Raw genomic sequence first — 24,872 nt, 5'->3', positions numbered from 1 at the left:
GGCGACATTATTAGCTATTTCAGCGAGCAGGCAGGAGCCACCAGGCAGCAGGCAGCAGGCACACGGCAGGAAGCAGGAGGCTGGAGGCAGGAGGCAGCAGGCAGACAACTGAAAAAGCTGCCACTGAAACAGACAAGTAAACGAGTTACCCGCGCTGCCAAAGCGGCTGCTGCTGTCATTGGCATTGCCAGCAGCGAGCGCGGCAATACACAACACGCGCGCAGCAACAACATTGACAACGCCGTGTTTATATGCAACATTGACAACATGCCGTGACGCAAGTGATGCCAAACTGCAACAACAGCAGCAGCAGCAGCAGCAGCTCCTCGTTACCATCAGCATTCCCATTACCAATATTGCTGCTGCTCCTGCTCCTGCTCACTGGCAAGTCATAAAAGTTTTCTGGCTTGGAGCGTCGGCATTTTGCAAAGTCTGGCATGCAGCTAACTTCAGCAGCCACGTGAGCAAAGCTCAAATTCTAAACGCAAATGCAAAAGCTAAAATACACTGCAAACGGCAGGAGTCGTGCCTGCCATATGAAATATTTCTAATAATTCTTAAATACAAAGCTTGGCCAGGGCATAGCAAAAATATCAAATTTAGCTAATTTACCAATTCATTGCACTATCATCAGTAAGCATTGAGGTTGGCTTAAAGCAATTTAATTCGACTGCTGCTGCTGCTGCTGGCTGAAATATTGCTGCTAGCTGACAGCAGCAACTCGGCTGGGCTAGCGAAATGAATTCCACAAAATTATAGGAAACACATGGATTGGATATCATATATCATCTGATTGGACCACACACATCTCTGCCAGTCGAGACTTTGAGAATTCACGGCGTATGCAGAGTAGAAGCATCTCAGTCTTTGGCTGTTTTGCATAAAATGAACGAAGCTGCTGCAGCTCCTGCTGCTCCTGCTGATGCTGCTACTGCTGCTACTGCTGCAGCAGCATCTTTGTCAGTCTAGCTGTGTGTTTGCTGCTGTCTGTCTGTGTGTGTGTGTGTGTGTGTGTGTTGGCTGTGACTATATTACATTTTATGTCAAATGCGCACGCTTTCAATATTGACAGACGCCGGCAATGCAGCAGGAGCAGCAGCAGCAGCAGCAGCAGGAGCAACACGGAAACGGATGGGGACGCCACCTGTTCCGGCAGAGGGACGCTGCGTCGGCATGTCAAGCTAATGTTAACTTATTTTCGTATTTTGGCATACCTAGCTGCATGCCGGAAGTGCCACACCCAGGCCACCAACCAGCACCACCTCCTACACCACAGTGGGGGCTGCTCGTCGAACTTATTTTCAAATAAAGCGCACAATTTTCAGAGACAAGGCAGCTGCGCCACCTGTCTGTCCGCCTGCCGCTGCAGCAGCAGCAGGAGTCGTGTATTTTTATTACTGAGCAGCTGAGGGGCTTAGAAGGGCTCGCCGATCGGCTTGATGGTCAGCTGATGCACCTGGACGTGGGGCGGCGTGGCCAGGGCGTACATAATGCCGGCCGCAATGTCCTCCGGCTGCAGCATGGGCAGAATGTTGTAGTCGCCGGGCAGGATCTCGGTGCGTGTCACGCCCGGGCTGATGCTCTGCAAGCTCATGAGAAGAAATGCCTCATTAGGATGGGAATGGACAGTGGGCAACGTTACGCACCGTTACTTTGATCTGCGTCTTGAGGCCGCTCATCTCCTGGCGCATAATCTCGAGGAGTGCCGTGATGCCGTGCTTGGTCACCGGATACATGTTGAGGGTCTGCAGCGACTCGCTGGGCGGATGGATGATGTGGTGCCCGGTGAGGCTGTTGATGAGCACCACATGGCCGGCCACGTCGCGCTGCTGCATGGAGCGAAAGGCGCGCTGGGTGCAGTAGACCACGCCCATCAAGTTCACCTGCAGCACGTGCTGCAGCTGCTCCACCGGCATGGTCAGCAGCTGGCCGGAGTAGAGCAGCCCCGCGTTGTTCACCAGTATATCAATGCCGCCCAGCTCCGCCTCGATCCAATCGAAGGCCTCCGCAACGGACGCCTCCACGCCCACATCGCACTTGACCGCATGCAGGTGCGACTGCAGCTCGTCGGGCAGCTCCTCCTTCAGTGCCTCGACGCGCTCCACGCGACGCGCCAGCCCAACCACAATGACTCCGGCACGCACCAGCTCCTTGGCCAGGGCAGCGCCGATGCCCGAACTGGCGCCGGTCACCACAGCTACACGATTCTGCCAGCGCTCCATGCTTCGCTCTCTTACGATGATTGGGAATTGAATTGAGTTTTGATATTTAGCTTCCTCTTCTTCTATGCCTTCTCCTGCTACTTCTTCTTCTTGTGTGCTTTGTGCGCCGCTGAACGGAGCAATTGGGCAACTGACTCTGGTCCGCCTCGAAGCCTTTATATATGGGGTCTGCCCAGTCGACGGCACACTCAATGCTCAGCCACCCCGCCTCCTGTCGCTCGACGGACCCAAGTTCGCAATTGAATTTTAAATAGTTGTTGCTACCGAATCACGCCCATTTGCGTGGTTGAATAATTAAGTGGCCGTCACTCAATTCGCCAGTTTGTCACTTGTTCAACGAGGCAATTACGCATTTTTACCAATTCATAAATAAATAATAACAAAGTTGTGACTATTTTTTAAATTCGAACCTCCACAGTGCCCGGGCGACAACAGTCAGTGTTTGTCACGCTTGAATGTTGATCATCCAAGCTTTGGCTTCTATTCTAGATCTAGCTTTAACTATACATACATATATGTATATATTTCTCTGGATTAAGCATGTATTATATATACATACATCTCTTTGGAGCATATGTTTTCATTCTTATAGACCTGTAATATCTTGACGATCAGCAGGGTTGGCCTACACAGTCTACATTGCTCTATATTCTATGGGAAAGATGAAAAAAAAGAGAGAGAGATATGCCTTAGCTACAACAAGTAAGAGTGACAGAGTAAGGTAGAGACTGGGCACATCTTTGCTAGTCTGAGCTCTATTGAAGCAGCTGATATTCCAATCTTGCTACGCTTCGACACATTTCAAGTAACACACTTACGCATCACACACACACACACATTCGAAATCATAGCCAAGCGTTCTGCTAACTGCGCAGCTTACGCTGTTCTTCCGAGGGTTTTAAGCGTTCAAGGTCAAGTTCAGCTATCTCGACTAGAACTCTCTTACTTGTTTTTGCTTTTGTGCGTAATACTCCAAGTTGCGTATAGTTTAAATAAAAAATTTCAGGTCTTGCAGACAGACGAATATTTATATAGGGCTAATGTGACTACTTTATGGGATTTGCCACGCCTCCCTCTGCACAATGGGTTCGTTGAGAAAATAGCGGAAGATAGGAAAATTCCCCTTTCGAGGGAAATCTACCATGGCATTAAAGTAAACTCCCCAGTTCAAAGATGCCCAGCTTATCTCTGCTTTGATTTCTCGCAATATATTTGTCAAATGTGTACAAGCTGCTTGAATGGATCGATGGGGATCGCGTGGCTAGAACGGTTCACCCATTGGCTTGAGGGTCAGCTCGTGCACCTGGACGTGGGGTGGCGTGGCCAGGGCATACATGATGGCATTGGCCACATCCTCGGGCTGCAGCAGGGGCAGACGCTTGTAGGACTGCGGCACCATTTCCGTGTCCACCAGGCCGGGACTGATGCTCTACAATGGGACAGAGACGGGCGGTGAGGCCAGAAGGATGCAGTTACACGCAGCTACTCACCGTGACCTTGATATGCGTCTTGAAGTCGCGAAACTCCTGACGCAGCAGCTCTGTGATGGCGGTCAGTGCGTGCTTCGTGGCCGGATAAATGTTCAGCTCCTGCAGGCTGCCGGGCAGCGGATTGAACAGGTAGTGGCCCACGATGCTGTTCATGATCACCACATGGCCCTGGGTCTTGCGCTTGCGCAGCGATTGAAAGACGCGCTGTGTGCAGGAGACGACGCCCATGACGTTCGTCTGCAGAATCTGCTGCACGGTGTCCAGCGACATGGTCGCCAGCTGGCCGCCTTCTAGCTTGCCGGCATTGTTGATCAGGATGTCCGCACCGCCCAGCTCCGTCTCGATCCAATCGAAGGCGCTGTCCACCGACTCGACGCTCGTCACATCGCATTGCCGGATGCGCATCCGGCTGCGCTGATCGTCGGGCAGCTGCTCGCGCAGCTCCTCCAGTCGTGGCACACGCCGAGCCAGCGCCACCACGATCATGCCCGATGCGACGAGCTGCCTTGTTAGGGTGGCTCCAATGCCGGAGCTGGCTCCAGTCACCACAGCCACACGATTCTGCCAACGTTCCATGCCAGTTGTTGTCATCTGAATGCCGCTTCGGCTGCTCGCCACTGCAAATGAAACCTTCAGCGCTCACAGATCAACGCCAGCCAGGGGCAAAGGCGTCGCCTGCCCCCACTCGACCCACAGCTGCCACCAATCGACCTACAGTTGCCCCCCCCTCGGTGACGCCCCTGCCGCAAGAGCATCGATTTACAACAGCGCGAAGCTCTCGGATTACCGCCAACTACAGCAATTACATAAAACATCTGTATTTCCGTTTCGCTTTGTGCACTGATCAAGCGTTGAGTCTAGACCGCAGACTCTGGCTCTGTGACTTATGGCTGACAGCTTTTTATTTGCTTAGAGAAATTCATATAATTTAAATGCTAAACGACGGAGAAGAAGAAGAAGAATAGATGGGCAGGAAGATGCAGAAATAGACGGGCGGAAAATACATATATGCATATATGTATATGGAGAGAGTGAGAGAGAAAATGAGAGAGAGAGTGGAAGAGTCTGCAAGCGCCTGTCATTAGCATCGGACGTGCGCTGTGCTTAGCTTGCTGCAATTCGTTCGAGTGAGTCGTTAAACGAAGCTGATAGCTATTTTTAATACGGTAATGAACAGCGAAGAGAGAAACCTCGCTCGCCCCTCGCCTTGTGCTCTGCGTATGCATACCCTGCCACTTGGCGCTCACAAATTCGATACGAACTTCTAAGCAATTATACATAGTTGCCAAACAGCCAAGCTGTCAATTTATTATCTAAAACTAATAGCTATTAGGTAGGAGCGAGAACAAGTAGTGACACACAATTTACATGCTATGACTACGTCACACATAAGCCGCGCTTATGTATCGACCCACACCGTGTCGATGATATTCAGTGATTGCCAGCAAGTCCAAGGCTGATGCGCTAAAGCAAATACCCCAAAATAACGCTCGATAAGCCGAGAAGCTGTGATAGGCACAAGCTTGAAAAGGATAGGAGAACAGCAGCCATCCGACTTCAGCCGTAAGGTCAATCTGTAGACTGCGCCGACCTCATTGACATCAACTTCGCTTCACAATAATCGTTTTGCTGCTCTTGCAGAGGCAGCAGACAACATTATGGAGCAAGACTTGCCAGAAACCGACTCTACTGAAGAAGATGCAATGGCCGAGAATAACTCGTTTAGCCAAGTCTTAAAAGGTCACCCCAAGCCTCCAGCTATATGTCCCTCAAGGCAGCGTCTTTGGCCCCACACTTTATTCAATATTCACTGCGGCTATGCGAACCCACACTGAAATCACTGGACTCGGTGCGAGAAATGTGCTAGATGTGAGAAAGGCAGGGTGTGAAATAGAGATAAGGAGAAATGGAATGAACAAGAGTGAGGAAAATGCAGGAAAAAAGAGAAAGATAGCAACAATATTGAGATAGATAGAATATTAATAAATACCCCAAATAGCATAGCGCCATTGCCCAACACTGGTTTGTAATATACATGCAATTCGCTGGATATGTTGTAGCACCTGATTTAAATATACTCTTGTATTATTTGGCATGTAAAAAAAAAAAATAAATAAAATACAGTGTTAGTTAACGCTGTTTACTAGCCTTGCCTATCGTTAGCCAACACTGGCTGAAAATCGACTTCACTTGCACGCAATGTCATTGGTATGAGCCCTCAAATATTTAGCACTTGGAAAACTATCATTATCTATTTTTATATGCGCCGATTAGGTAGACAGAAGCCCAAATTCAATATTTAGTATTTATGAATAGTTTATTGATTCGCGCAGTTCGCAGTACGTGCATACAAGTCGAAAAGAGGCGGGGCAGGGCGGTCTCATATATCTTTGGTGGGCAAATCCAGAAACTGCCACGGCGGCCTGTCGGCTGTTTTGGGGGCCGGAACAGATGGTCGATTTGCAGGTCGATTCGTATTTAATAGCCTAATGGCAATTCCATAAACAGGGAATACGTGTACAAGGCGCGAGTTACGGACCCATATGCAAAGCTCGGGTCTGGAAGGCGGGGGGATCGAGGGTGTTAGGTGCCTGGACCAAGTTTGTCACAGCTGCACACATGATGCGAAATAAAAAACAATAAAAAAAAAAAAAAAAAAAAAAAAAAAAACAGAAAACAGCAAAAACCGGGAAAAACCCGGAAAAAGGCAACAAAATACAAAGAAACAAAAACAAAAGCCGAACAGCTGCAGAAAAGTTTTCCTTTGAAATATAAATAAAAATCAATTTGAGGCGCATTTGACATCGCCGAAACTCAAATAAGAATGCCGTAGACCCAACGTAGAACGCCTTCAATCAAATGCCGGCAATAGTTAGCTAATGTCGAGGGCCCACTCAGCCAGCCCCTATACATATGTATATACGTATGTATAGGGGGCACCCCTTCTGCTTTATCGTCCTCCTGCTCAGCCGCCAAATGATGCTGGAGCTGGAGCTGGAGCTGGCGCTGGAGCACACGTGTTATTTGCACACGTGTTTATGGAAATTGGGAAACGTATTTCAAGTTGAGCGTCAGCTCAAAGCTCACTTTGTTTACACAGAAAAACGAAAGAAAAATGTGCATGAAAATTTCACTGATTACGTATTTGAAGAGGGAGACACAGAGAGAGCTGCAGAGAGAGAGAGAGAGAGAGAGAGAGGTGGTAGGGGAGAGGGCAATGACTGAAGCGCCCGCCCGTCAAGTGGCCCATCCAGAGCGAAGGCATCCTGTGCGCCGGCAAAAGTTGAGGCAAATACGGCTCTATTAGGCGCATCACACACACCCGCACACACACATGCACACAGCTGTCTGGAAGGCTTCATACACATATCATAAGTTATGCTTACTTAGCCGCCACTGGGCATAGTTCAATAGATGCTCGCATCCATGCGCATTTGCAGTTACATTTGCACATGCAAATTGGCACCGTCTGTTGGGCCCTCATATTTCATTCGGGTATGCATAACACGGCCAGGCTGTTTGTTGTTGCTGTCTGCAGAAAAAAAGGAGAGAACTGTCTAGATGGTAGCTGTAACCTATTGTCCGACATTTGGCTGTAAGTGAACCTCTGCTGATTCCTTAGATATACGTATGTATGTATGTATGTATCTATGTTTGTAGCTCTTGGCAAATCACATTGAGCATTAATGAGTGAATATTGAATGTGTGAAACTGTGACTACTGATGCAACAGGCAAATACATGCATATACATATATACATATATACGTATTTCCCATTTTGAATCTCTTGAACAGAACTTGAGGTTCGAACTTAATACCAATTGTCCAGTAAAACAAGCCAAGAGAAGTTTCAAAACGAATTCCGACTATAGTTGTTAGGCAATGAAATTGTTTTTCTATATTTTTGTTACTCAAGCCTGTTGGGCTGTGTAATTAGTAAAGTAATTAGTATGTGTGAGGGAATATTGGATGTTTGTAAGGGCTACAATTTTTTTTGCCTTTACATACGTACATGTAAGTGGATACATACAAATGTTATATATAACTATAGAGCCCTTAACATCTTGCAAATAATGAAAAAAAAAAAGCACACACACACACACAGATACACTCACTCGCTCTAGCTACTGACAAGAGATACCTCGTTAAACTTTGCGTGTTTTTTTGCCTATAAATCACTTAGTATGTCTGTTTGTATATCTATCTCTCTATCTGCCTCACAGTCTGCCTCTCTGTCTAAAGAAAAGCAAGAGAAGAAGAAGAGCTTCAGAAGATCATTTAAATTTAAGGGAATGCTTGAAGCAGCAGAGAGTTAAATTATGCTCGATCGACTCAACGATCTCTACCTGGCATCGGCCCCGACATTTGAGCGTAGCTTGGGTTTGAATGAGAGGCACTCTATATAAAGCAACAGCTGCTAGCTGCAGCATTTCTTTAGTCGTCCAGGCCTGGTGGGGATCAGTCGTGCAGTGCAGTAAATGAAGTGCAGAGTTTCTCTATATATAATGATGTTCATTATCATCTCATTCATCTAAGCATTAAAGACTTGGAAGAGCTAGTTGGAGGAACTTTTTGCAGGAAATGCTTATAGGAAATACTTATAGGAAATGCTTATAGGAAATACTTATAGGAAATGCTTATAGGAAATACTTATAGGAAATGCTTATAGGAAATGCTTTTAAGAAAAGGCATATAGAAAATACTTATAGGAAATACTTATAGGAAATGCTTATAGGAAATACTTATAGGAAATGCTTATAGGAAATGCTTATAAGAAAAGGCATATAGAAAATACTTATAGGAAATACTTATAGGAAATGCTTATAGGAAATACTTATAGGAAATACTTATAGGAAATGCTTATAGGAAATACTTATAGGAAATACTTATAGGAAATGCTTATAAGAAAAGGCATATAGAAAATACTTATAGGAAATACTTATAGGAAATGCTTATAGGAAATACTTTGATGAAATACTTTAGGGAAATACTTTAAGAGAATACTTTAAGCAAACACTTAAGGGCATCACTAAATTGAAATAGCGGAAATACTAAAAATAAATATGTATTTAGAAGATCTATTTAGAGGAAATATTGAGGTGCAATACTTATAGGAAATGTTTACTATATGTATGTATATATTTTCCGACGTCCAGAAATGACAGTTATCTGTTATCTGCAATCTCTAAGGCTTTGCAATTACATAATTAAATACATACAATAATAATTAAAACACATACATATAATCTGTCATATTAAGGTAAGCTGATATTATCCAATGCCCAATTGGAGGCTTTCTACGCTTTGATTGACCAACACCTCGCATCAGTCCCAATTTATGGCATTTAAAGCGAGGTGAAGGCCAAGCAGTTGATGGGGGGCAGCTGGAGCAGCTGTTGCTGCCGGCTATAATTCAAATTTGCAGTTTTTTATGCTAATTCGTTTGATACTGCACAGAAGATGCTGTTCAGACGACAACGCAGACCCTTTAGCTGGTTCACGAAAGAGCATGCTACAAATTATGCAGCCCTGCACATGTCTGTCTGTGTGTATGTGAGTGTGTGTATGTGAGTGTGTGTGTGTGTGTGTGTGTGTGTGTGTGTGTGTGTGTGTGTTGTTGGAGGCTAAGAACATGTGCTGGCAGGAACAGCAACTGTAAAGGATACAAGCAAATGGTGCAGGAACACGCGCGATTTGCATTTGCCCTGGACCCTCGAAGGCGTCAAACACAGCTTGCCGTATCAGACCGGGCACGGGGCAACGGGTGCTCGTTGCTGCTCCTCCTGCTCCTTCTCCTGCTGCTGCTGTTGCTCCTCCTGCTGCTGCTGCTCCTGCTGTTGCTGTTGTTGGGCAGCCATTTTGCGAAATGCGTCGTCCTTTGGTACTGCATAATTATGCGCGCATCTGGCCAAGTCGTCGTCGGCGTCGTCGTCGTCGTCGTCGTCGTCGTCGTCGTCGTCGTCGTCGGGAGGGTCAAAATCGCAGCCGGTTTGAGGCTCCTTAGGCTATTTGGACGCTTTATGCGTTCAGCCCGGCTCGTATGGATTTTATGGCCTGACAGGTAATGCGAGACGGGGCGGGGCATTTCCCGGCGAGGTGCCCGGAACCACTTTGCGTTGTTATGGCGGCCGTAAAAATCGGCAAATCGCATCATGAGTGCTGCACACATTGTTGCGCATAAACTTTGCTCAATCTGCTCGGTTGCAGAGGCCGAGGCCGAGGCCGGGGCAGGATGACTTTGTTGCCAAAAGCGCTTTGCTCCCGGCTTGCACCTTGCCGGCCCGCATCAGATTTGCAAATGTTGACAATGTCCCGGGCCCAGGAAGCCGCATGATTGATTCGAATTTAATGCGCAATGGAATTTATTTTTGTGGCGCGCCAGTAATTAGTTTTAGTCAGTTGCCAACGGAGGAACAGGAATTCGGCTTTGTTGTTTGCAGCCAGTTTATGATAGGCACATCCGCTACCAGAAACAACTGCAATTGGCAATGTTTCAAGGCAATAAAAATGTAAATTTCACATCTAGATGCCGAGACACAAAAAAAAATTACAAATTCCCACAGTCGAAATTTAAAGCGGGCTTAAAACAAGCGTCGCAGCTGCAACTGAACGAAGTCGAGCTAATATTAAAATACAAAGTAAGGCTCTAATCTATATGGATGTATTCTTTAAGGTCTATCAGGCACTCATGTACTCATGAAGAAGTCTTCCTAAAAGTCTCTCATAAATGTTAGAAGATAGTAAATTCTTACAAATTTATCAAAGACTTAAGACTAGAATATTCCCTCTATTAGTATTATCATCTCTATAGTCTTCGGAACCAATCGTCGTGGTGTAATACAAGGCTTTCCTCTGCTTCATGAAGAAGTCTTCCTTAAGGTATCTCATTAATGATAGAGATAATAGAGATCGCGATAAATCGAAAAAAAATGCTGTGCCCTTGAAAAAAAATTCGTTCTCTATAATTTGAGCTTCTGTGAAGTTCGAAAAAAAAAAACATTATACCCTGATTTCCCATTTTCAATGGGTTCAGGGTATAAAAAAAAACGAATCCCCTTGCACGAACAATCCTTCCATTACTATTATAATCTCTATAGTCTTGGGAACCTGTTGTCGAGTTGAAAGTCTCTGCCTCTTGAGGAAGTCTTTTTTAAGGTCTTTCATTATACATATTCACTATAAAATATCTAGCAAAGCGCTCAAGAGTCTTCCTTAAGGTCTCTCATTAATGGATAGAATATAGCGATTTGTAAAATTTATAACAAAGACAAAGAAACATAGCATATTCCCCCTATTACTACTATCATCTCTATAGTCCTCAATTGAGTTTGCTGCCTTCACTCGTGTGTCGAGTGCGCCTCCTGCCGAATGCCAGTCAATCTTGTGGCAGCTGATTATTGAATATGAATTCGTTGGCTGTGGCCAGATGTCAAAAATCTCATATTTGTAAACATCTTCATTGCGTTGTTGGCGGCAGCTTGTGTCACTTATTCAAGTCGTTTATTGATTCAATCGTGACTTGTTTGTTTGTCAGCCGCGCCAAGCCCATGGCGGGCCAAAGGAGAGAGCGCACGTTTCAGCAGACAGATTGAAATGGCCAAAATTGAGTCGAGCCGGCAATAACCAAACTCAAACTGAGGCGAGCATTCAATATGTTGGGGCAGGGATGGGCGGGGGGCTGAGGTGCTATATGCATGAATGGGCCAGGCTCTGGCCAATGGCTAACTCAGTTATGCCAGGCACTGGCGCTCGAGTTCATAAGATTCTAATATTTGACTTGAACTGGCACGAGAAATAGCAGGAGCAGGAGTGGGGGAGGAGGCTGTCAGCTCTCTTGACAGCAGGACTTTCATCACGTGCTGGCAATGTGCGACTTGACAGGCCTCGGGACGTTCAGGCCAAAAGTTGTTAAAGCCACGCGCAGAGCTGCTTAAATTAAAGGATTATTGCGATATTCCAATAATGAAATCTCTCTCTAAATGCCAAGTACTTTATAATTGAATCGAATGGCTCAAGCTGAGCCATGGCTGTGGTGTGGTATGGCCCAGCAGCTCAGCAGATTCGTGCATTGTCTAAGCCCTGCCAAGAGTCAGTCACCTGATTTACCTGAATTTATGCTCAGATTTAGAGTTTTCAACATTTCAACTGGAACTGCAGAGAAGTCGAGTTGAATCCCTGAAAGCATAAAGTCCATGGACTAGATGTATAAATTAAAAACTTTAACGAATCCAAGAGAGCGACAGAGAAAGAGAGAGAGAGAGAGAGAGTGGGAGGGCCATTTCCTTTTCCGTCTTCTATGAGAGGCAGTCTGACCCATTTAATGTTGGCCAACATCAGCAGAATACTCGAGCAAAATATTACTCATACGCCGTGTCATTCAGCAGTTGGTCAACTGACAAATTCTGTTGTAGATAATTTGGCAAGTTTGCGTTCGCCTGCAGCGAGCAAACAGACAGAGAGAGAGAGAGAGAGAGATGATTAGCATTCAGCGCAGACAGCCGCAAACAGTCCACAAAGGCACGTCACAAGCTCGCCTCACGACCAACTTTGCCGCTATAGAGGGGTGGACGCGAGGGAGGGAGGGGCGCACTGCGGCGAGGTCAGCCGGCGAGAGAAGATGCTTTTTGGTAAAAAGTTGAGCATAATATATTTCACAAGGATTTCGAGTGGTAAATCTGTGCACATGTGCACTGATTGCATTAGACGTAGACGCTGGCTGGGGCTTAGGGCCAGCCGCATGATAAATGGCTTAAAGCTGTGCCCCAGCCAAATCTTTATAAATTATCATATGCACACTATGTAGCATATACACTATATGCTTGCAAGCCCAGTAAATTGAAAACAAAATTGTGGCGTAAAGTTGTTTGTAGGTTTCTCAATATTTATTTTCTCATTTGACTAGTTAATTTGCCATCATTTCATGCATTTCGCGTCGCGTACTTGTCATAATAATCATTATATTGTATTTAGTTCGTCGGATAATACCATTTATGTATATGTATATTTTATATATATAACATGTGTGAAACTTGTCTCTCAGAAGGGGGAGGGGGAAGAGGATTTTGGGGGAGCTGTGTCCGATCGATCGATTCATATCTCTTGCACATTTTATGGTACACATCAGTTACAGATACATATGGTATATATATACATATATACATATGTATCAGTGCGAATATATTTATATATTTATATAATATAATTTTAAACGTATTCAAAACAAATAACATACAATATAATTAATGAGAAATTTGTTTTAGCTCATAATTCCTAGGGACTCACAATATACATATATAAGGGGGGCATTCATTAATTGTAGTATATATATAAATGTATCATATATGAACTATGCATGATTTCTTTGCTGCTTCTGCCACTCTGTATGCATGTGTGTGTGTGTGTGTCTGTCTGTCTGTCCGTTTGCATGCGTGTGAGTAAACAAGAAATCGGATCTAGAAGATTTTGGTGCTGGGAATTTAAGGAACTTAACTGAAGATGGACCACTTGAAGTTCGAGTATGTGTATGTATGTGTGTATGTATGTATGTATGTATATTCGTTAAACACTAAATTAACAAATCTATTTTGCAATTTCAGCTATTCAACTCAATTAGTTTGTAATATGCATGTATGTATATATCTTTTGTATGCATGTATATATGTATATATATATATATATATTTATTTATGTTTTTCCTCTTCTTTTCTTCTATATGTATTTATTTGTTGGTTTATTTAACAAAGATGCTTTTGCCATATGCTTTTCATTTAGTTTACGTTTCATTCGATAATTTATTCTTTTCATGTATATATATATATATATACTTTTTTTTAGTTATTTATCTATTTTTGTTTTGAATATATAATTTAGTTTGATTCACAACAATAACATTTGAATATGCATTTCCGTTTTGCTTGAAGTTAAATTTGAATTGAATTAATTAATTAATGTGTATATATATAAATTGTAAATTAATTTGTTACATAAAGCTTAGTTTATTTTCGCTCTGATCTTTAAATATATATATATATTTATTTATAGTATGGATAGTTTTACAGTTACAGTTGCAGTTGGCTGTCAGTTTATACGATTTGATGAGCTTCAGTTGATCGCTTGGAGCTGCCGTTCGCCAGTGTTGCCAGCTGGCGGTGTTGCAGCCGCAGCTGTTTTCCAACACTAACTTGATTCCGTGCTGCATTCAAATGATCCGGTAAATTCAGCTGGTCTTCTAGGCGGTAACATATCTAGTTAAACGTTTTTCTAAAATATGTATAGTTTTTTCTTTTCAGTGTATCAGAGCTCTATGAATGGGTCTATAGTAGTACGTGTGTGTGTGTGTTAGTGTGTGTGTGCGTTAGCCCGTCGCCTGCGATCCATATTGATATCCTTTCCAGTGGCGTTCGGGTTGACGGATAACTAGATTAGTATTATTCAGTAGATGCTAAACGGGATGCTGACATTTCTTCTATGGATTAACATTTTCAACATAACCTTAAATAATAGTTGAACGATGTTTTGCGAAATTGCTTTTCATTTCTCATGTTTGTCACTTGCGCTTAAAGTATATGTGTATATATATATTTATGTATATGCATATGTATATTTATGTATGTAACATCTGTTTGTTGGTTATAACTATGAACTCGCATTGCTGTATATATGTATGTGTATATATATATGTATATTTGTATGTAAATGTTTGTTATTTTTTAGTTTTATGTTTAACCATTACTCCTATGCATATGTATGGATTGACGTTACGTACGATACGATCCGGCACCGCCTCGCTCGCTTGGTCGCTTGGTTAACATGGTTCATAACTCGAGATGGATATTACAGTGTATATATGTATATATATGTATGGTTAATAATGGTTAGCATGTGGGCTTGTGGGTCTGTGGATTGTGTGGCTAGAGAACCGGAGACTCAACAGGACTCGAGCACAGCCAGCAGCCATGCCGTTCAATCCAGTCCATACCATCACTGATCGTCCATCTGTAAACTCTAGATGTTTCCTAGGCCGCTCAGCACGCGCGTTGATCTGGTGTTGCATTTCCTGTATTTATTGTCAACTAATCATTATTACATATATTCGAGCTGCTCGCAGTGCACGCGATTGGGTCAATCGGGTCCACTGGGAGCATCTCGAATGAAATTATCATACGATGAGAACACGAAAGATAACCAAATACCGGATGTTGAGGCTTGAGTGCTGATGCGTAAAATATACTGTAGAATATATCGCGCTGGAAACCGAACCACAATGCAGTTCACTGGGTGCTCCATCAGTGCTTAGTTGGAGTCCGAGTCCGAGTCGCTGGGCGGCACCGGCGAGGCGGCCGGCTTGGCGGCCACGGCGGCGGGCTCCTCCCGGATGGGACGCGTTGCCGCCAGATACGCATTCGTGGACTCGCCGTGCGTGGTCTCGATGCCAACTCTGGAAAATGCATAAGCATAAGCAACGTGAATAATCGAAATTCTAAGTGGAGTCTCCCCTTCACTTGCACTTACTTGTACTCGTGCCGTGCCAGATAGCGGACGTACTTCTCGGGCGGCTCGTCGGCGTCCGAGTCCTGCACGCTCACGGAGCGCACGGTGGTATGCGAGACCTGCGTGGCGGGCATTGTGAATTCCACGAATGCGTATGGCGCCAATTCGCTCGGTATTTGATCGTACGATGTGAGTGCCATGCGACAGACCAGCTGATGTGTGGTATATGCGCCTGCGGGAGAAGCAGTCAAGTCGAGTGAGCATTAAGTGAAGCAGGGGCCAGAGGCTTCCACTTACCTTGCCCCTCCTTGGGTAGGCGCGGACAGCGCCAGACGATGGCTCGATGATGATGCTCGTACTTGGCCTGGCCGGAGGTCACTTCAATGAGCGACTCCTGCAGCGTGTCCACGGCGCCCAGTATGCGCTCAATGCCCTTGATCTTGCCGGTGCGTCGATGGGCCGACTTGACCGAGCCATATCTGCGCCAAGGCAAGCAAACATTCAGTTGGAACCGATCAATCAGAATTATTCGAGGGTGAGCACGTACCTGAAGTGTTTCTCCACGCGGAACAAGTAGATCCAGCACTCGGGTATGGGGAAACGCACCGAGACATCCTCGCAGGGAATCTGGCCCAGCTTGCGCGATGTGAAGCCGGGCACGAGGATGTCGGCGCGCAGCTCAACCTTGTTGCCGGTGACGCACCAGGTGGCCTTCAGCTGCAGAGGAAGTTCACGATTCTTCGGCGGACGCACACGGAAGCGCAGCAGTTCAATGTAGTTGGCATCTGGCGGCTGGAATCTGTGGAAGATTAGTGATTAGATTATTGGCCACGATCGATTCGCCGTGCGGCTAGCACAGCACATACTTGATGGTGCGTGTGCGTTCGTATTCCTGCTGATTGACAACGCTGTGGAACTCGACGGCCTCCAGCCGAATCCACTCCTCGGTGGCCACGGGTATGATGTCGTGCCGTCCGACCACCTCCTTGCCCTGGCGCCACATGTCGTTGACGCCCAGCTCAATGGTGGGCATGCCCGTGAGGAAGGCCAGGAAGAATAGGCGCACGCGTGCGATTTGCTTCAGGATTTTGCCCTCGTAGTCCTGCTCCACGGTTATCTCGTCGACAGCTGTCACCTGGACCTCCTCCATTTTGTAGGTGAGCGCGCGTTCGCGCAGCGCCGGCAGTTTGAAGAGCGCCTCCTCAATGCACACCGAGAACTGTTTCATGTCCTCGTAGTTCATCGAGCCGATCTTGAAGAGCTGCGACGATTGCGGCGCATGCTCGACGGGCAGGCCGAGCTTCTTCAGATCGCTGCCAAACTCCTTGACGCCCTCGTAGTCGCCAGCGATGGCGTATTGTGCGAACTTGGTCAGCTTGTTGGTGATGCGCTCCGCCTTGGTCACCTGGCCGGGTCGCACGCCTGGGCGCTCCTTATAGAATATATACTGTAGCTTCATGGTAAAGATCTTGCCAAACTGATCGTACTGCTGGGCCCCGATCTCCGACACCGAGTAGGAGGGCTGCAGGGGCAGCTCCTGGAACGGCTGCTTGTCACCCGCCTGATTCAGCAGCTGCACCACGGGCACATCGTTCTGCATCACCAGACGCACAAAGATCTTCTTCCAGAAGCGCTGGCCGGTGATCTTCTTCTTGTTGGGCTGGCGCAGCTGCATCTCCCAGCCGGGGCCGATGTAGTTGAGGCGCGGGAACTCCTCCAGCGGCTGTGACACATCCTCGTCATACAGAGGCGTCTGTGGCGTATCCTGCGAGTCTGTGCGCTTTATGCTGCCATCTGCGGCAGCCGGTGGTGCCGGAAAGCCGCTAACATCCTCGAATGGATTCACCGCTGGCGGCGATGTGGCCGACGTCGGCACCGCTGCACGCGTCGGCGGCGGCGGTGGCACCAATTGCGGTGCCACGCCCGCTGACCCCTCCGCCTTGGGCCTGATGACCACGCTGAACTCCTTGTCCACAGACTCGACCGAATCGGCACGCGCCGGCGCTTGCATCGCATAGAAGTCGTCATCCTCGTTGCCGAAGCCATCGTCCGTTGAGTTGACCTCGCCGAAGGCATTCGCCGTGGTCGTGGCCGAGCCAAAGGCGCTGTCACCCCAAGCTGCAAAGGCACGCAAGAAATTCATCTCAGACACCGGCTTTGTATGTGGGGTGTACGCTACTTACCATCTCCACCTGTGGGTGTTATAGCGCCGGATCCTCCGCCACCACCGAAGCCATCCAGTATGCTGATGTTGTCCTTCTTGACCGAGTCAAATTTGGCCGAGAATGCATCGAACTCATCCGGCTCAGCTGCAAAGATGTTGCTCACATAGCTGGCAGCTGGAGCCGGAGCCGGTGTCGGAACCGAAACCGGAACCGGAGGCACGGCGCGCGGCTGCACCTCTGGCGGCATCTCCACCTCGGGCTCGTCCACGGCAAAGATATTGCTGACCATGGCCGCTGGCGGCTGAAAGCTGGAGTCGTCTTCCTCCTCGGGGCTGGCGAAGGGATTCGCCGACAGCTGACCACTGGCCAGGCCAGGAAAGTCCAGGCCAGTGTCCATTTGCTCCGGCTCGTCGTTGCCCAGGCCCATGATAGACTCGGGCACGGCCTGTGCTGTGGCCGGCGACTCTGTGGGTGGACTATGATCCGATTCAATGGCAGCTGGCTGTTCGATCTCCGGCTCCGGTTGCGGTTCCCGTGGCGGCTCCGATTCGAGCTGTGGCTGCACGGGCTCCGGCACCGGCTCTGATTCCGGCTCGGGCTGACGCTCGGCCTCGGGCTCTTCATCTGCTGCTGGTTTCTGCTGCTCAACTGGTGCTGGTTCCGGCTCATCCTCATCATCCGATCGTGGCAAGTCCTCCACTGTGGTAATCTCAATATCCGGCGTCGGTGCTCGCTGCCTCTGCGGTGTCTCCTGCGGAGCTGCTATGCGCGTCCCGGCAGCAGACTGCGGCTGTGATGTAATGTCATGGGTGCTGTCATCGGGTCGAATCAGCAACGAGCTGAATATGGGCTCATCGCGCGGCTGCGCCTCCGGCAGATCGTCGTTGAGCAGGTCCGGCTTGGGGGCTGGCGCTGGCGCCGCCGCTGGCTGCTCGAACAGGCTAAGTATGTCCTCTTTGGTCTTGGGTGGCGGTGGCTTGGCCGGTTTGCTGGTGGTGCTGCCAAACATGTCCAGCAGATCATCTGCCTCGGCCGCCGGCTGCGCCGATGGTGGCGGCGGACGCTGCGGCGGCACGGGCTGCTGTTGACCATGGCCCTGCATGTGGGCTGGCGGCGATGGCCGCGGTGGCACCGGGCGTGGCGGTGGCGGGCGCGGTGGCTGTTGCTTGGCCGGCGAGGACACGGGCGCCATGCCCTGCAGGCTGGGCACCGCCGTTGGCACGCCGAAGGGATTGTCGAGCGGCGATGGAACTGCCGGAGCTGCACCGTTGCTGCCGCCCATCAGATCGGCCTCAATAGCTTGGTTATGGGCACTCGAGCCACTGTCCGACACATCCACGTCCACATCGAGCAGATCGGCCAGCCCGGAGTCGGGCGTGGGGCTGGGCGAGTGCAGATCCCGCATGGACACGGGACTGGGTGAGCGGGTGGCCGGTATTCGGCCCAACAGTTCCGAGCTTGTCTCGTCCAGTTGATTGGAGACGGTGTTTATGAGATCCTGTGTGCTTTGTGGTGGCTGTGGGCGTGGAGGGGGCGCAGCACCCTTCTTGCCCTCATCGTCTTCCTCGGCTGCCGACTTCAAGCTAAGCGCATCGTCCTCGGCCTCAATGGTGGTGCCAAAGAAGCTCATGGCTGGATCGATGTCAGCCACTGGCTCTGCCTCCGTTTCCAGCTCATCGCCGCCAAAGGCAAAAGGATTTGAGGCCGACTCACCGAATGGATTCTCCGACTCAGCCGCCTCCGGTTCGGTTTGCATTAGAAATGGATTCACGGCCACATCGCCACCGTCCAGGTCATCGTCCATTAAAAACGGATTGGCCATCTTCTCTGTTTGTTGTTTCTGCTTTGGTTGTGTGTGTTTCCAGGCCTTAGCGCTCGATGAGCTCGCTCTCGAGCAGCTTGATCTCGGTTTCGCCCGGTGCTAGATTCTCTGCAATGGAAGTGTCGAATGGATCGATCTCCTGTTGCTGCGCCAGAGACTCCTCGGTTGTGCGATTTGGCAGCGACGGCGTCAGCACCTTATCGCCCAATCCCAACTCCTGTGCGTCGCTCTGTGTGTCGAGAACTCCGGTAACCGGCTGCTTGGTGCTCTCCGGCAGCAGTTCGTTCTCTAAGAGCTTCAGTTCCGTCTGACCCGGCTGCAGATTCGCTGCAATCGAGGTGTCGAATGGATCGACCTCCGAATCCTCGTCCTGCTGGGGGTTACTGGGCAGCTGTCGGCGCTCCTGTGCGGGCGTCAGTACCTTGATGTTGATGTTCTCCTCGACGGCCAGCAGCACCTCGGCGGGCACGGGCGTCGGCGGTGCGCGCGGATCAAAGTCCGGATCCGATAGACTATGCTTTAGTGTGGGCTCTGTAATCAAATCGGCCTCAATGTGCTTCAGCTCAATGTCAGTGAGCTTGGCCTCGGGCACATACGAAGTGTCGAACGGATCCTCTGATTCGCGCTCCTGAATGGGCTGGTAGTACGGTGTCAGCGGCTTCTTATTGGCACCCAGCCCACCGTCATTACCAGCGGCTAGCAAGTCCTGCGAGGGCACCAGAAAGCCCACGCTCTTTCCCTGTATATTGAGGCTCAGCGACGATTTGCGACGTGCACTATCGAAATCCGGCTCCGGTGCGGCAATCTGTTCGCGTGGCACTGACTCTGCAGCTACCTCTGGCTGGTCGGCGCGCGGATCAAAGTCCGGATCGCTAAGCGAGTGCTTTAGGCTCGAACCGGTCTCGTTGAGCAGCTCTCGTTCCAAAAATTTCAGCTCTGTGGCCTTGGGCTGAACGATTGCGTTTACCGCCGATGTGTCGAATGGATCAAAGTCCTGGTCTTCCTCCTGGTTGTCAACACTTAGCGTGGGCGCAAGAGGCGCCGGCACCACCTTACTTAAGTCGGTGGCACTACCGGCCAAGAGATCTCGGCCAGGCGCCGCTAAGTGAGACGAGGCGTCGGCTGGTTCCTCGGCGCGCGGATCGAAATCGTCGTCCTCCTCAAGAACAGTTGTCTTCTTGATCACCTGCTCCGCGTAGTAAGTGTTGAACGGATCGTCCTCCGGATTGGCCTCGTCCTCGTCGTCGCTAACGTAGATTGCGCCGGGCACAATGTGTGGCCCGCTGGCTGGGCGAACCGGTGGCGGTGGTCGTTTCGGTTTGCCTGGAAATATATTTGAAGAGATGAGTACATGGAGATGAAACTGGGACGCCTAACTAGTTCTAGAGCTTAAGCAAAAGTACAGAATCTTCTGAGAGTCTATAGGATGTTTCAAAATAAAGTTAGTTACCCAATCAGTATTTCTAGAATTACCACTCGCTATGATAACCTACCTGATGCTTCCTCCTCAGGCTCCGGCTCAAACTCTGCCCAACTGGCGTCTGCTGCAGCTTCGGCAAGTAGCTCCGCTGGGGGCAGCTCAACCTTATTAACTATGATAACCTCCTCTTTTTTGGTGTGTAGTGACTCGGCTGCTAGTTCGGCAAACTCGTCGTCCTCGTCGTCCTTGAGCGTATCAAACTCGGATAGATCCGGATTGAGTGCGTTGCCGTCGGCTTCCTCGTCCTCCTCCTCGACCTTTTGGGGCTTGATAAAGTTCAAATGCAGCGAAACGCTCAGATCAATGGGCGCCACACATTCGGGTACGTCATCGACGAGATCGTCGAGCAGAGTGTGCTGGGGCTCGGCTGTTATGAGATCGACGTCCGAATCGGCTACCTCAACACTTTCGCTGAGCAGTAGATTTTGAATGCCTTTGCGTAGCTTACGCTTCGGATTGGCTAAGGCGAGAGCGTGCTCACGGTCGACGCGGCCAGAGAGCACCTCAACGGCGGCGCCAAGGCTGACGAGCTTCTTGTTGCCCTTGGCCTTGTCGGCGCCAACAATGACCTTCTCCGCGTAGGCGGTGTCAAAGGGATCGGGTCCGTCGTCTAGTTCGAGCACTGGCGAATCGGGTACAATAGCTAGTTGCACCTCTCCGCTGGTAATTGCCTCAATGTAGTCGGTGGCAAAGATGTCATCGACGTCGTCCTGCTGCTCGTCCTCCGAATCGGATAGCTGAACAACGGCCTCCGCTAGCTTGTCACGATTCGCCTCACGTTCGGCCTCTAGCTGGCGTTCGCGCTCGAGTCTCTCCTGCTCGCGTCTTGCGGCCTCCTCCTCCTCTTGCCTCTTCTTTTCTGCTGCCGAGGGCAGGCGCTGATAGAAGGACTCCTTCTTGATGCGATCTAGCTCGTCCTGTGTCTTGTGTAATATGTTATCGACACCGGATGTTAACGCCTTAAACTTGGCCCATTCTTCGTCGCCAGCGTCAGCGCTCTGGTCCTGCTGCTGTTGCTGATGCTGCTGATGCTCGTGGCTGGCTGTTGATGCAAAGCCTGATGCGTGTGTCGATGCGGATGTGGCTGCTGCGCCCTCGACGTCCGATGCTGCGTCCGATTCGCCAGCGTCTGATTTGTTGGCGGCAGCCTCCTGTTTCGCTTTGAGCTCCCGCTTGTACTGTTCGAGCTCCTCTTCGGTGAAGAGTTCCTGGTCCTTTTTTGACTTCTTCTTTTTCTTTTTTAAGCCCTTTGGTAACTTAAGCATTATCTAATTGCGGAGACATCGAGATCGGTCTGCAAGTACACGCACCCGCCCCAAGCATCGCATTTAATACTCTTCACACACACGCACACACACACATACACATGCACTCATATGCATGTAGCTACATGTGTACATGCATATGAATGCACGCTCCAGTGTGGATCTAACGCAACGAGGAGAAGGAAGGGGGCTAGCTGACGCGGGCATTATGTAAGCTAGGATTTCTACGATTTCAACGAATACAGCAGCATCCCATCTCAGTGGACGCAAATGGAATGCAGAGTTTGGTTCAAGCAAGCTACATACGTGCGTGTGAGCATATATGTCCGTATATATGTATGTATGTATATTGTATACTGTATGTGTATATGTCAAATAAAATCTATCTATGACTAATGGGTATCTCGCTATTTGAGAACGGATGGTTAGACACGTTTGGCACTCACCGCCGCAACTCGCAATGTCCGGAATATTTGGCGAGAGACTCAATGTGAAACGTTAAAGCGTTCGACGTTTTATTTTCTATTCAGTTCTCATGCGTTTTCATTAAACATTTGAGTTGGCTTTTCAACTGCGAGTGTTGCATGGAAAAATTCAATTCGCACACACACACACACACACATAGACCTACACACACACATAGAGACACTCTGTTGAGTAGCGGATTGACACAATTGTGTACCTACAGATGAACTTGCCACTTGGCAGAGCTTTTTCACCACACCACCAACACACACGCACACTGTTCACCACAGCAGTTACAACAAACACACCCCAAACAACAACAATAAGAATAAGAAGAAGAAGACGGACAGCTTTGTCTTACACTTGACAAAAAAAGATTGGCATTGAAAAGGCAAATGCTTGAAATGTATGCAACAAAAGCTTCGATGCGGCATGCAACATGAATGATACGAGTTACAAGTTATCCTATCCAACTGTAAATAAGTAAATATAGTAATTGGAATTATTTACTGCACTATAGAAATATCTATTAAATAGAGTAGAGGCTATGAAGAGAAAATACATAAATTGATAAAAATGCCAGCAAAAAATAAATAAATAAATAAATAACATAATAATAATAAGTATTACCTAAAACATATATAGCTTGCCTCTCTCTATATGAGAATATAAAATATTTCATTTATTATCTGAATTGTTTCCTTATTTTTGTCCTAAGATTTTACATCAAAATTTTAAATCAAAATATTTCAATATTGATTAAAATTCTTTCACATGTCGCATCTCTCGTTAATGAATCTCTCTAATCTGCTGATCTTGAAATGCCGATAGCTTGCACGTTCAAGTTTTTCGTTTTTTTTATGTGTATGCCTCAAGGGTGTATAGGAAAATGAAATAGATTTCCGGGCTAATTTTCAGCATTCGTTTATGCAATAAAAAAAAAACTAACAACTGCTAAGAACACGGCAATTACACCCAAAACATTACGAAATAAGGCAAAAGGAAATGCTTATTTACATGGGGCCAATGTGGGTGAGAAATACGAAAATAAAGTCGAAAAAAATGCAGGACAAACGTCAATGAAAATGGGGGGCAGTAGTACCTACTTTTTCGTATACTTGTTGTTGTTGTTGTTGGGGTTTTGCTGTAGCTAGAGGAAAAAAAATCGATGGTTGTGAGACGCACTCAAAGAGGGGGTCTGAAAAATGTGTACGTGTGTGTGTGGGCTAGTGAAGCAGTGCAAAGAGAGCGAAAGAGTGAGAGAGCTAGAGAGAACACGCTGCTGCCTACGCACACATCACACACATACACAGACACACACACACACAGAGGCACACATACGTGCTACACGTTATATCTTCCTCTTCTTCTTCTTTGTTCACTTGTCAAACACGTTACGAAAAAGTTTTCCTCTGATTAGCTTTGAGTTCAGTGAAAGTTTCTCCGTTGGCTTTTCGCAACTTCATTTTCAGGCACTCACAGAGCAATTTACAAATTTATTTATGGCGAAAAATATTAAACACATACAATAATTAAACTGAACTTTGTCTTTTCATTTGAAACACTTCCAACTCTCACTCGCTCTTGCTCTCTCTGACATTTAAAATTATGCAACTTACGTCTCACTCTTGCGCACTTTTAAAGAACAATTAAAAAAAAAAATTGTTTAACTTTTGCCAGCGCAAATTTATGAAATAATTCCAATTGTTTTTTATTCAGGGTCTTTAGCTGGATTTTATTCAGATTGTTTGTGGTTGGCGTTTTGCTGTCTTCTCGTTTTCTTTATTACCTCTGATTTGAACTATCGGGAAATCTAGCACAGAATGAATGAGCGTGCCATGAAAACTCATAGGAAGTGCTTTTCGCCAAACGCAGCGGTATCCTTCAAAAGCTTTCTCGCAGAAAGCTGCGCGCAAAAAAGAACCATACACATATACATACACGAGGACACGTGCCTCCCACCAGCCCCTCGCGGACGCACACACACAGCTGACGTCGCTCGGCTCCGTCCTCTCTCTCTCTCTCTGTGTGTGTGTATGTGGAGCTCCTGCTGTGCCAGAAAGCTGTGACGTGATAAGCCTGAAGGTTTCGAGCTTCTATTCACAACAACTTAAGCTTTCACTCTCACCGACAGAGACAGCACGAGAGTGTGCGTATGCGCGCGAACGGGACAGCGATGGAGGAAGAGAGAGCGAGAGAGAGCGCGTGACGTGGTTGCAGCAGAGGCAAAAACAAAACAAGTCCTGTCATTGTTGACGCTTTCATCAGTTTTGACACTTGACATTTGTTGAGGCGCGTGCGCGTGACACGGCCGTCGTGAGTCGTGACTGGTCAACTGCACGTGCGGCCCTACAGGCCCTTAAACATGCGCTGCAGCCCTGAGGCGATATGACAACTGAAATTTGATGGATTCAAAAAGCTTTTGAACCGAATTGAGTGAAAAAAAAACACCGGTTAAACGAGGATATATATA

General features: G+C 47.8%; 4 protein-coding genes across 6 annotated transcripts; all 4 read right to left on the bottom strand.

Moving 5' to 3' along the window:
- Positions 1-1,318: 1,318 nt before the first annotated feature.
- LOC115565249 (farnesol dehydrogenase) lies at positions 1,319-2,337 on the bottom strand. Its single transcript, XM_030390305.2, has 2 exons — positions 1,647-2,337; positions 1,319-1,582 (listed from the first exon to the last, which is right to left on the bottom strand). The coding sequence occupies exons 1-2, from the start codon at positions 2,220-2,222 to the stop codon at positions 1,415-1,417; spliced, it is 744 nt and encodes a 247-aa protein (XP_030246165.2). The 5' UTR covers positions 2,223-2,337; the 3' UTR covers positions 1,319-1,414.
- Positions 2,338-3,388: 1,051 nt separating this feature from the next.
- Positions 3,389-4,322, bottom strand: LOC149090665 (farnesol dehydrogenase-like). The gene is made up of 2 exons (XM_089264372.1): positions 3,713-4,322; positions 3,389-3,651 (listed from the first exon to the last, which is right to left on the bottom strand). The coding sequence occupies exons 1-2, from the start codon at positions 4,301-4,303 to the stop codon at positions 3,484-3,486; spliced, it is 759 nt and encodes a 252-aa protein (XP_089120498.1). The 5' UTR covers positions 4,304-4,322; the 3' UTR covers positions 3,389-3,483.
- An 8,245-nt stretch (positions 4,323-12,567) lies between these two features.
- Positions 12,568-19,189, bottom strand: stnB (stoned B). Its single transcript, XM_018108035.3, has 6 exons — positions 17,386-19,189; positions 16,069-17,320; positions 15,750-16,001; positions 15,500-15,681; positions 15,224-15,434; positions 12,568-15,149 (listed from the first exon to the last, which is right to left on the bottom strand). Exons 1-6 carry the CDS (start codon positions 19,187-19,189, stop codon positions 15,005-15,007), a joined length of 3,846 nt encoding a protein of 1,281 aa, XP_017963524.1. The 3' UTR covers positions 12,568-15,004.
- Positions 19,190-19,193: 4 nt separating this feature from the next.
- Positions 19,194-24,327, bottom strand: stnA (stoned A). 3 transcript variants are annotated; one of them, XM_018108053.3, is made up of 3 exons: positions 24,189-24,327; positions 20,683-21,963; positions 19,194-20,512 (listed from the first exon to the last, which is right to left on the bottom strand). In XM_018108053.3, exons 2-3 carry the CDS (start codon positions 21,932-21,934, stop codon positions 19,236-19,238), a joined length of 2,529 nt encoding a protein of 842 aa, XP_017963542.1. In that variant the 5' UTR covers positions 21,935-21,963; positions 24,189-24,327; the 3' UTR covers positions 19,194-19,235. The 3 variants fall into 3 exon arrangements, with proteins under 3 accessions (XP_017963542.1, XP_089120296.1, XP_017963540.1); XM_089264170.1 differs by lacking the exon at positions 24,189-24,327 and adding an exon at positions 24,019-24,160; XM_018108051.3 differs by lacking the exon at positions 24,189-24,327 and adding an exon at positions 22,381-22,505.
- Between the last annotated feature and the right edge of the window lie 545 nt (positions 24,328-24,872).

This window comes from Drosophila navojoa, chromosome X, assembly GCF_054131105.1.
Source record: "Drosophila navojoa isolate 15081-1374.11 chromosome X, UAZ_NAV_1.0, whole genome shotgun sequence".
Classification (NCBI taxonomy): Eukaryota; Metazoa; Arthropoda; class Insecta; order Diptera; family Drosophilidae; genus Drosophila; species Drosophila navojoa.
Note: the sequence above shows the minus strand (reverse complement) of the source record. Positions and strands in the feature narration are given on the sequence as shown.

Bases quoted from the DNA above. Each gene is read 5' to 3' on its own strand.
- LOC115565249 (XM_030390305.2), bottom strand. From the start codon at position 2,222: ATGGAGCGCTGGCAGAATCGTGTAGCTGTGGTGACCGGCGCCAGTTCG. The intron at 1,583-1,646 runs GTGCGTAACGTT...ATGAGCTTGCAG, and splicing joins AGACGCAGATCAAAGTAACG to AGCATCAGCCCGGGCGTGAC.
- LOC149090665 (XM_089264372.1), bottom strand. From the start codon at position 4,303: ATGACAACAACTGGCATGGAACGTTGGCAGAATCGTGTGGCTGTGGTG. The intron at 3,652-3,712 runs GTGAGTAGCTGC...GTCCCATTGTAG, and splicing joins AGACGCATATCAAGGTCACG to AGCATCAGTCCCGGCCTGGT.
- stnB (XM_018108035.3), bottom strand. From the start codon at position 19,189: ATGGCCAATCCGTTTTTAATGGACGATGACCTGGACGGTGGCGATGTG. The intron at 15,682-15,749 runs GTACGTGCTCAC...GCCTTGGCGCAG, and splicing joins CGCGTGGAGAAACACTTCAG to ATATGGCTCGGTCAAGTCGG. The intron at 15,150-15,223 runs GTAAGTGCAAGT...TGCATTTTCCAG, and splicing joins CTGGCACGGCACGAGTACAA to AGTTGGCATCGAGACCACGC.
- stnA (XM_018108053.3), bottom strand. From the start codon at position 21,934: ATGCTTAAGTTACCAAAGGGCTTAAAAAAGAAAAAGAAGAAGTCAAAA. The intron at 20,513-20,682 runs GTAGGTTATCAT...ATATATTTCCAG, and splicing joins GCCTGAGGAGGAAGCATCAG to GCAAACCGAAACGACCACCG.